The sequence below is a fragment of the Camelus ferus genome, chromosome 18, assembly GCF_009834535.1.
Source record: "Camelus ferus isolate YT-003-E chromosome 18, BCGSAC_Cfer_1.0, whole genome shotgun sequence".
Classification (NCBI taxonomy): Eukaryota; Metazoa; Chordata; class Mammalia; order Artiodactyla; family Camelidae; genus Camelus; species Camelus ferus.
This window is the reverse complement of record NC_045713.1, coordinates 3,986,110-3,997,859: the sequence shown is the minus strand read 5'-3', so window position 1 is coordinate 3,997,859 and position 11,750 is coordinate 3,986,110. Positions and strand designations below refer to the sequence as shown.

The window sequence follows — 11,750 nt, the reverse complement described above, 5'->3', positions numbered from 1 at the left end:
TGACTAGCCACTGTAATTAGGTGTGGGGTAGGCTTGGGACACAACCCCCTAGAACTTTTCTGCGGAAGTAACAGGTAGATATAATAGTCTTGCCTCTGGGATCCCAGTACAGGTGTGTGATAAGCTTAAAGATGCATGTGGCTGTCATCTGTGTGTTAGGGAAGAAACCTATCTCCTCAAGAAGTGAGGTCGGCTGGGAGGGAACAGAGAGAATGCTGATGATATCTCTTGTGTTCCTTGATCCAGCTGTGTGTGGAGTCAGTGCAACCTTTAGTATGAATAATTACATAAAACAATAAAAATTCCTTTGTTTACTTGAGGTGGTTTGAACTGAGTATTTGTAACCTCACACTCTAAGATAGTTCTGGCTAACTCGTACATTGTCCTTGAAAATGAAGACTGTTAGAAGGTATAGTTCTTAGAGTTGGTGGGACTAATAAGAATGTTTTAGAATAATAAACCTTTTGTAAAAATACTGAAATGATGATAAGGTAGGAATTTTGAAGGCTGTTATGAAAAGGCTAATGCTATGAAAACGACAGTGGGAACTCAGTCCCTTTTGCCCTGAGGGCACCTGCCAGTTTTACCACATGAACCTGAGTTTTGAAAACCTTATGGGATCACACACTGTAATCAAAACCCAGAACCTACACAAAATTCAGGGATCAGGTAGATCCTTCCCCTTGATAAATTGAGACCCTAACTGGATAAGGCTGATTGAGAGATAAACTGGCCTGCATCTCTATTTGTGGTCTGGGTTAACATCTTCTGGGTGTTCCCAGGAATCTGAAACCTTGAACTTGGATTATGGTGATCCCAGGCAGGTAGTGTTCCCAGATACCTGGAAGAAGCTGGCCTTCACCCCAGGCCTCATGTTTAAAAGAATGTTTTAATATAAAATGGTAAGCATACAGTAAAAGACAGTCAGGCATACATGGGAACAAGTACCATGAGTATGAGCAAGAACTATCAGAAACATCAGAAATACACCTGCAAAGACTTGAGATTTTTGAGTTATGATAGACTATATAAAACAACTACCCCTATTATGTTTAAAGAAATAAATTAAGCTTGAAAATCTTTATAGAGAGTAAGAAACTGTAAAATGTGACATAGTAACAAACAGAAATTCTAGAAGTGAAAATTATAAATGAGGGTATGAGGTTTAAGGACTAGCATACATTTAGTCTGAGTCTCAGTGTATTGTAGGAGGTAGAAAATGGGACAGAGAAAACCTGAAGAGATAATAGCTGAGAATTTGCCACAACCAAAGGATGACAATCCTTAGTCAAGAAGCCCAGTGAATGATGAACTTGCTGAGTAAAAAGAAACTTAGAGACACACACATACTACAGATAGTGAAACTGTAGAAAATCGAAGACAATACAAAAAGAGATTCCAGATGACTTCTGAGTAACAACGAGAGCCAAAATACAGTGAAACTGAAAAATAATGAAATAACCTCAGTATCTTGACAGGAAGTACTTGTCAACCTAGATTTCTATCTGGTTGAAAATATCTTTCAAGAATAAAGAATTTTTAGCAAACAAAAAGTCTGCTATGAGAAAGAAATTCTAAGGGATTAACTCCAGGCAGAAGGAAAATATGAGGTGCAAGAAAGAATGAACAAAGAATGTCATAAATCAAACGAAAATTTGTTTAAAATAAATAGTATTGCCTTAAACATACAGAAAAAAGTACATACACAAAAGATGAACAAGGAGCTACATCCACATGGTAATTACCAGAATTAAAAGAAACTGCGATTGAAGATTACTGACAGTTTATGCAAATATGTAGCCATCATCAGACATCAGTTTAGTAATGGGCATAGAACCCTAAGTAGATGATGAGTCCTGCTAGAAGAAATACAGATTGTAAACTATGACAGGTGTTTCTTTAGTAAGCAAAGAATTGCAACTATTTTAGTAATAATGAGATATTCATAGTAATTAGGTCATAGCTCTCCAGTATGCTGGTGAGATTGATGAATTTAGTATGTTTAAACATTTCTGGTAGAAATAAAAGAATTTAGATTATGTATCAAGAGATATAAAGATTTTCATGGTATATTTCAGTATGAAGAATTTTACAGTATGGAAATAAAAAGGGTAAAGCCAGTTTTGTGAAGATGTTGAGAGAAATTCTATGATTCCATTTTGATGGGCAGATACTTAAATAATTTGTTCTGTAAGAATATGTAATATGGCAGGTAGATGATGCTAGTTAATCATTAAGGTAAGGCCTCTGTACTCAGTGGGTTAGGCTCTTTGGAATTTTATTTATTTATTTGTTTGTTTGTTTTAATTTATTTTTTAAATGAAGGTACTGGGAATAGAACCCAGGACCTCATGTGTGCTAAGCAAGTGCTCTACCACTGAGCTATATCCACCCCCTGGAAGTTTAACTTACTCTGAGAATCTATATTCTGGATGTTTTGTGTGTGCATTTTAACTCTAGTATATCATAAAAGTGTACTTCTGTGTTCCTTTTCTTTGTTCTTTTTCTCAGGCAGTCTACGTTGCTAACTGTTGTGTGAGGATACTCTCAGCAGTAATCCTTGGAAAATGGCAGTGGCAAATGCTCACATGGCGTTGGGGTGGACCTTTGTATCCTGGTTCTTATTCCCTTGGTTAACTCTTTTGCTACAGCTCCTACCATGGTGGCTCAAGAGGTCATGAGAATTTAAACGTTTACTCAGCACGGTGTAATCTCCATAGCAGTATAGTTTTTTGTGATAATGAAAAAGTTCTTTATCTGTGATTCTTTAATACAGTAGTCACATGTGGCTGCTGAGCACTTGAAACGTGGCTAAAGCTACTGAGGAACTGAATTTTTAATTTTATGTAATCTTAAATTTAAATAGCTACATGTGGTTATTGGCTTCCATGTTGGTTACCGCATCTCTAGAGGGATACTACTCCAGGTTTTTCCTTGACTACTGGTTTTCTGCCTTGGATGATTGCCTTCTTTCGTATAGTGAGATCACTTCTTCTCCCCACACCACTTCCTTTACCAAGACAGCACCAGAGATACATAATGGGGGAGCAAGTATTATGTTCCACATCGAGAAGTCATTTGCTTGTCTAAGACTGGCCTCGCCTTGTGAATTATCTCAGTTCAGTTTTTCTTCCTTCTCTGTATTTAAAAAGATTAAAAAGGATCCATTGTTTCTGTATTTACTGATTCATGGAGTACATGATCATTTTGGTCCTTTTCCTTTTTGTTCCGAGAACTATTATTAATGAAGTTTAGAAGTACGAATCATGCCTATTTGCATTCATTACGAGTGCAGAGGTGACTGTCCCATTAAAATAATTTTTTAAATTGACGTATGGTTGATTTACAATGTTGTGTTAGTTCCATTTTAGTTACTTTAAATTTTTGGTTTCATGTCCTCTTTAATTGGGAGACTTCCAATTAAAGTTATGATGTGACAGATAATGACAGATCATATCCTGGTGATTTTTTTTGTTGTTGCTGTTCTTTTCTAGTGATGCACATACACACATATATGTGCTGTTTAAATTAAAATGGAAGAAGACTGCATGGTTCCTGCTCTAGTAGCTTATGAGACACTATCTCCTTTAAAGGTCTTTTTTTAGACTCTCTGGATACTATCATTCTGCTTTTATGTTCTTTCTTTCTTCCTCACAGGGTTATTGTGAATATTTAAAAAATGACCAATAAAGCATTATAGATATATTTGATAAATTTTTTTTTGTCTATTGAGCTCTTTTTTAAATTTTTTTTCAGTTTACAATATTGCATGAATTTCCGGTGTATAGCATAACATTTCAGTCATACATATATCTATATTCATTTTCATATTCTTTTTCATTATAGGTTACTGCAAGATAAATGAATATATACTAGAAACGTATTGTTTATCTGAGCTCTTTTTTTAAAAATACTTTTTCATTGAGTTATAGTCATTTTACAATGTGTCAAATTACATTGTAGAGCACAGTTTTTCAGTTATGCAAGAACATACATATATTCATTGTCACATTTTTTTTTTTCGCTGTGAGCTCTAAGCTCTTACTTTAAATTGAAGGGATTTATAGAGTGAGAAGTGAAAGGAACCTTCATAGTAAGTGGTTGACTTAGTGTCTCTGCTTACAGAAGAGAAGGCTGAGGGCTGCCCACTGGGGTCTTGGAGCTGGTTGGCAGTCTGGGGAACTCACAACTGGCTTTTCTGGCCACCAGTTCTGTCAGGACCAGCCCATCATACCTCATGCTTCTGTAAGCTTGCATCACCAGCCTGGCCTGGTGTGTCCTCTAGTGTTTTAATGCCACGGTATGATGGCAGTTTCCTTCTGGGAAAGGGAGGAGAGGGCACAGTCACCAAGTGAGGGGTGCAGAGAATGTTCCACGAACAGTCTTGACTGAGGACTATCCAGGGGAATGACCTCTTGGGACAGGAAAAGAACAGTTCTCTGAATTTCTCTTGTAATCCAAATGCAGCCATTTCTAGAGAGCAGAAAGCCCCAAACAAAATGCATCCTTCCCCATCGAGCCTGACCGGACTGGGTCACCTGTAAGGTTCTTCCCATCAGAAATACTAAGGTACTCCCCAAATGTTCTGGTAATGGAGTAGGACCTCTCATCGCCTGTGGCATCCCCACGGGCTGTTGGTGTGGCGTCCCTCCCATTTCTTAACTCACAGTGAATGTGACTGACATCATAGCAGATGTGTGGCAATTGAAGGTGAGAAGTGAAAACAGCACAAGGCAAAAAACTGTCCTAGTGTTATATTCTGACTCTCATAGAGGCTAGATGACCTTGACAAATCATTGCATTTATAAAATGAGAACACATCTTTTTTTCTTGCTGGAGAATGAAAGGAAAAGTGAAATTATTAAAAAATATTATGAACTTTTAGAAATAATGATGGTATACTCTTAAGTGAATGTTCTCTTATGGAAAAATAGTATTTCTGTTGTCCACACTGACTGAGCCACATTGTATTATAAATTTACTTAAACTTATTTATCCGAGAGAGAAGAATAAGACCTAGGCTGTTATGGAAAATAATTTCCACGATCTAACCATTCTCTTGCTTGGTGCAGCCTTTTTTGATTCTTTCTCCCATCAGAATAGTGATCCTGTTTTAGGAAACAGAATTATTTCTATTTGTTAACAGATATGGGGGAAAGTGTCAATTTTTTATTATAAAAATTTAATTTCCTAAATATGTACACTTTATTACTTTTTGATGCCCAAATCGAGCATAGCAGTTAATTCACATGCTAACAAATGGTGGAGCTAGATTGCAGTTTTTAATAATAGGGAAATAGGTCGTCCTCTTTTTTTAATTGAAATATAGTTGATTTTTACAATATATTCATTTCAGGTATACAATAGTGATTCAGTATTTTTATAGATTATACTCCATTTGAAGTTATTGTAAAATATTGGCTATATTCCCTGTGCTGTCCTTGTAGCTTGTCTATTTTATATATAGTAGTTTGTATGTTTTAATTCCCTCTGCTATCTTGCCCCACTTTCCTTCCCTGGTCATTCTCTTTAATAATACACATTTTTAGCCAAAATTTTCATGCTAAGAGCTCTACATGTTCTCTGGAATATTGGGCCTTCAGTTAAGAAATACTCAATTGTCTTTAATAAATTAATTTATATACATAGATGTGTTTTTAGAATTCCTATTCATGGTTCCAGTCTAATTTTTTAGTCATTCTTTTGTATTAATTTCATTAGATTATTTGGTCTCTTGTTAAAACTGGAATTAATTTAACTAAATTGAAAAGGATACTTTTTAATAGGCATGTAATTTGCATACTATTTATAGAAAACCATTTCTTTCAGTGTCAGGATTTTTACTTACTTTTTAATCTACATACATAGGTTTTTTTCTTTTTTTTTTTTGAGTAAAGGTAGATTTATTTAGCGAGATACATACGGCATATAGTGTAGGCTGCTTCAGAAGGCAAGAGAAAGACCGTGAGATATGGGGGTTGGGTGCTCAGGTTAAAGTAAAAGTAGGTATACACTCCATAGACAGAGGGTGGGCCGTCTCTGAAAAGGAGGGAGCCATAGGCAACCACATAGGTTTTTTTTTTTTTAACTGAAGTATAGTCAGTTTATAATTTGTCAACTTCTGATGTACAGCATAACATTTCAGTCATACATATATGTACATATATTTGGTTTCATATCTTTTTCATTATAGGTTACTACAGGACATTGAATATAGTTCCCTGTGCTTATACAGGAAAAACTTGTTATTTATCTGTTTTATATATAGTAGTTAATATTTGCAAATCTCAAACTCCGAATTTATTCCTTTCCACCCTCTTTCCCCCTGGTAACCATAGTTTGTTTATTATGTCTGTGAGTCTGTTTCTTTTTCTTAGGTAATTTCATTAGTGTCTTTTTTCTTTTTTTAGATTCCACATATGAGTGATATCATACGGTATTTTTCTTTCTTTTTCTGGCTTACTGCACTTAGAATGGCTGTATTAGAATTTTTAAAATTTGCTTTCGATTTTGGCTTCTTAGAATGTCTTTTATGTGATGTATTTTTGCTTTTTAATTTTTTAATTTTGATAAAATTCATGTAACATAAAATTTACCATTTTAATAATTTTTAAATATACAGTTCCCCTGGCATTAAGTACATTCACATTGTTGTGCGACCATCATTGCTATCTATCTCCAGAACTTTTTCATCATCCCAAACTCATAAAACTCTGTATGTATTAAATGATAACTTCCCATTGCTCCCTCCTTCTAGTTCCTGGCAGCCACCATTCTACTTTCTGTCGCTATGAATTTGATTATGGGTAATCTCATGCGAGTGGAATCACACAACTTTTGTCCATTTGTGTCTGGCTTATTTCACTTAGAATAATATTTTCAAGATTTGTCTATTGAGGCATGTATCAGAACTTTATTCCTTTTTAAGGCTGAATTACATTCCATTGTATTTACATACCACATTTTGTTTACCCATTCACCTGACAATGGATACTTGGGTTTCCACCTTTGGCTATTGTGAGTAATGCTGCTGTGAACATAAACATACAGAAACATCTGTTCAAAACTCCACTTTCAGTTCTTTTGGATATATACCCAGAAGTGGGATCACTGCATCATGGTGATTCTGTTTAACTTTTTAAAGAACCGCCAAACTTTTCCACAGTGGATGCACCATTTTACATTCCTAAGAGCAATGCATAAAGATTCCAATTTCACCACATCCTTGCCAACATGTAATAGTGCATGTTTATGTGTTATATTTTTATAGTGCTTGAAATTCAGTTTAGGCTCTTTGCTGATACCAGAGTATCAGAAACTTTTCTAGGTGGGAGGGTGCACAAGGTCCTGGATTCAATCCCTAGTACCTCTGAAAAACAAAAACAAATCAAACAAAAAAAACCTAAAATTACCTCCCCCATTAAAAGAAAAGAAACAAAAAAGATTTTTTTTAAAAGGAAACGAACAAAAAAGGATAAAAAAACTTTTCTAAAGAGAATGTATTAGAAAGGAATCTTAGGTGTTCTTTGTCTTGCAACCTATTTCCTTTTTTTTTTTTTTGTATATATATTGAAGTAGAGTCAGTTTACAATGTTGTATCAATTTCTGGTGTACAGCATAATGTTTCAGCCATACAGGAACATGCATATATTTGTTTTCATATTACAAAAGGAAACAAATGAACAGAAAAAGATAAAAATAAAAAGAAACTGTTTTCTAAAGAGAATATATTATAAAGGAATCTTAAGTGTTCTTTGTCCTGCAACCTATTTCCTTAGTAAGAAAGAGTTTCTCTTTCCCCTAGCCTCAGTCTACTTGACCCACTAGTGGGTAATCAGTGTGTGCGTAAGAGGAAGGGAACTTTGCATCTGTTTTCTGTGCTGAACTGTGATAAACTTACCACTGGATTGTGAAGTGCATCACCTCTTTCTCTCACCTGGGAAAATATTTAACTGGTTCTGGGTGACATCTGAATTTATTTTGGGAGGTGAAGCTGACCTAATTTATGGAAATAAAACTAGATGGAAAGTTAGGGAATAGGTTTTCTGTTTTATAGGATAATAGGAGTTTGAAACAAATACAAAACTTGGTTTTTGAGTCTTATTTTTTTCCTTTTATGTAAGAAAACTGTAAATTAGGCAATCTGTGGTAAGACCCTCACATTTGTAAATGTATGTTGAGAAGGACGCTCAATTTCTACCACTCACTTTCTTAATACTTCTTTTTCCTAGGGATCATGGCCCAAGTAGCAATGTCTACCCTGCCTGTGGAAGATGAGGAATCCTCAGAGAGCAGGATGGTGGTGACGTTCCTCATGTCTGCTCTTGAGTCCATGGTGAGATGACTTTGCAGTTCTATAAAAGTTTCCAGAGTTGGATAAGATTGGGTTTGTGAATGAGATTGATTTGTTTTTGGAAACTACAATATGACTTTCAGTTTTAACAAATACAGGGTTTTTGCTTGAATAATAGTTATGGGATTTAAGCCTTTCAAATCAAATTTTATTGCATACCATGTTTCAGAATGTTCTGAACTTACCTGAATGTGTAATTTCTTACACTTAATTTCAGTTTTTTACCTCCCAGTATCTTAGGCAACCCTTTGATTTGCAAGCATTACCTTTGAATTTAAGTGTGGTATTTGAAGTTACTCAGAGTGAGTTTGTATATTACAATGTGGTGCTATAAAGAACATTACCATGTTTTGGGGCCATAGGAGCATATTTACTATTTTATATCTATAGTTTATTGTGCTATGTGTTCATAATTAACTGTATTGTATGACCTACCAAATATGTATTGTTAGTACTTTATTTTTTTTAAAACTTAGGTACATAATTACAAAATATTAAGTGTTATTCTTTTGCTGTACTTCTGTATACTATGATGGTAATACAATTTGCTTATGTTTTTATGAGTGTATATTTGAGCTCATAGATTTAAAAAGCATTAGACTTAGGTATTCTCTAACACAGTGAAATTAAATATTCTAAGCAGGAGGAGGCTGTGCATTATATTAGTATTATATTAATATTACATAGTTTTTAACCTTACAGGTGTCAATATGGCATAGTCTGGATTCTTTTTTGTTTTTCCATGAGGCTATTTTCCCCCCTTTCTTTCTACTATTTAAGAATTTTCTAAAAACTAACTCCTTAAAGAAAACTTTAGAATGGTTAGTGACTGTATACTATTACTTTCTGAGTGTCACTCATTTCTCTTGTGATCATAAAACCACCAAAATTTGTGGCTGTAATGTTAATTATTTAGAGATTAAATTTTACTCTATTGATATTAAATACCTTTTAAAATATTTTTCTCCATGTAGAATGACACAGGATCACATAGGACCTGTTCTCTTCCTTAGAATGTCTTGTAGTTTTCCCATCTTTGGCAGCTTTTATTTCGTCCTCACCAGCAGGGCTAAAAGTATCCCTCCTCATGTTCCTAGCTGTACACGATGAAGTATAATTGTAGGTGTATAGGTCGGCTTCATCCTTCACTTGCCCCATACATTTCTTTGATCTAATCCTTGGACAGTACATGAATCTTGCTTTGCTGTTTCATAAATACTGCCTTTGGTGACAGGGTTGTCCAACTAAGAGTGTGGATAGTGCAGCAAGAATGCACCCCCATTTACCACAAGGTAAGTAAATACTAGTTCCTTACAGGTGAGCAGCCTCAATACATCTCATATAAATGTAATATAGCAAAATTTTAGTACAGCATTGTTGTACAGCATTGTTCTTCAAGCTGGGAACGGTTGTTGGATCACCTCCCAAGTTCTCTACTGTGGCTTTATTACAGTTCAAAAGATTTCTAAAAGTAGGTATAAAATTACTTATTCAAGGTACTGTTTTAAAGCAGTATTTTACCAAGTAATTTCCATTTAAGAAATTAGATGGTGGTTATTATATAAATCAAAAACAAAATGGAGGAAGCTGTAGTTTTCAACACATGATACTGTATAAATAAACCTAATTGCCTCCACTGCCACCAAAAAACAAAACAGAAAGAACAAATGATACTGTAAGCAGGCTATTTGGCAAAAAAAATGTTATATGTCAGGTTAAATTCTAGATGAGTAAAAATAAAAGATAGTTATATTGAGAAATTTTAAAAACCAGAAGAAAATATATGTAATTATGTATTTAATTCCATAAACAGCTTTTCTATGCCTAAAATCAGCGAGACACTTTTATCAATAGAGAAACACACTAACATTAGAAAAAGAAGCAAAAGATAGGCTGATTTACAGAAAACTAAGGTAGAATCCTCTTTAATTTTAATGCTAATCAGTGGATTATCCATTATACTAAAGTATCCTTTTATAGTGTTTCTGAGGAAGTTGCACAATATTTGCTAGGATATTGTGAGCTCCTCTGGAAGTGCATGTGGGAGTGTAAACTGATAGAACCTTCTTAGAAAGCAATTTTCAGTTGGTTTTGAGAGTCTTATTTTCGACTGTTGTTTCATGTCTGACTCTCTTCTGAGATAGTCATTCAAGATACACAAACATTTTGTTCCCAGATTATTGTTTCAATGCTTATTTTAGGAGTGATAATTGGAATTACCAACATTTTCACAGGGTTTGCTCTAAATGAATTATTGTTTATTCATAAAATGGAATGGTATATATACTCTATTAAGATTTTAAAGAATGTTTAATCTCATAGGAATATGCTTAGTAGAAGTGTACTCATCTGAATAGGATTCCAATGGTATATACATATGGAGATACTTGTGGATGTGGGATTATGTGGTGGAAGTTGTAATGTGGCTTCCAGTCCCGCTCTTCAGGACTAGTGGCACCAATCTCCCAGCTTCTATAAGTTAAGTTAGAGGCTCCCTTGCCCAGGGTGTCTGGAGGACCCCAGTCCCAGCTCCAGAGTTCCTGCGATGCATCTGTGCAGCTATCAGTTCTCCCTCTGCAGATTCCTGCTCCCCTACAGCTGCACAGGTGGTGTTACTGGGAGAACTCTCCAGTAAGCCTGTATGCAAATCTGTGTCTGTTTCTTGACCTATAACAGAATACAAAAGACTTTTGCCTTTTTTATTATAAATTCTGTGACTTCTGTCTAAAATCAGGATGAAAAACTTTAGAAAGAGAGGTACCTTAAAAAATGGGGGACTCTCCTGTATATGATAACTTAAGGCCAGAAACAAGGAAATTCACCGGATTACAGATTAGGTATTAAGACAGTTCAAGTGATAAGGTTTTTTATTCATCCAGCAGAAACAGTACTTTTAAATATTTGTATGTAACATAATATTTGATACTTGCATTTCAGTGTAAAGAACTGGCAAAGTCCAAGGCAGAAGTGGCCTGCATTGCAGTATATGAAACAGACGTGTTTGTTGTTGGAACCGAGAGAGGACGTGCTTTTGTCAATACCAGAAAGGATTTTCAGAAAGATTTTGTTAAATACTGTAAGTATTTTTTTTATTTTTTGTATTTCATAAATATTAAGCCTATTTACGGATAACACATGTCATACTTTATTCTAAAGCAGAATGAGATTTATACCTAAAAAACTCTGAAGTGTCCATGGAGACATTTCAGAATGTTCAAAATGAATCACTGACATGGTAACATAGCAGGGAAAAGACTGCAGAGCTTAAAAAAATAGTAAATGTTTAATGTATTGTGCTCCTTGCTTGACATTACCCGGGTGGTGAAACACGTTAGAGAGGAGGTAGAAAAATTTAAATTGATTAACAGTTCTCATTCAAATAGGCAGTTCTTTTCCT

General features: G+C 34.8%; 1 protein-coding gene across 7 annotated transcripts in view; it reads left to right on the top strand.

The window, feature by feature from the left end:
• Positions 1–11,750, top strand: part of GTF2I (general transcription factor IIi) — a 93,879-nt gene that overhangs the window by 14,389 nt on the left and 67,740 nt on the right. For 6 of the 7 annotated variants that reach the window (XM_032459502.1, XM_032459503.1, XM_032459507.1 and 3 more), the window contains exons 2-3: positions 8,232–8,335; positions 11,291–11,429. In XM_032459502.1, the coding sequence (XP_032315393.1) occupies positions 8,237–8,335; positions 11,291–11,429 (238 nt within the window). In that variant the 5' untranslated portion in view covers positions 8,232–8,236. Of the gene's footprint in view, positions 1–8,231; positions 8,336–9,587; positions 9,646–11,290; positions 11,430–11,750 lie in introns of those variants that run through there. The other variant, XM_032459508.1, reaches the window with a different exon arrangement.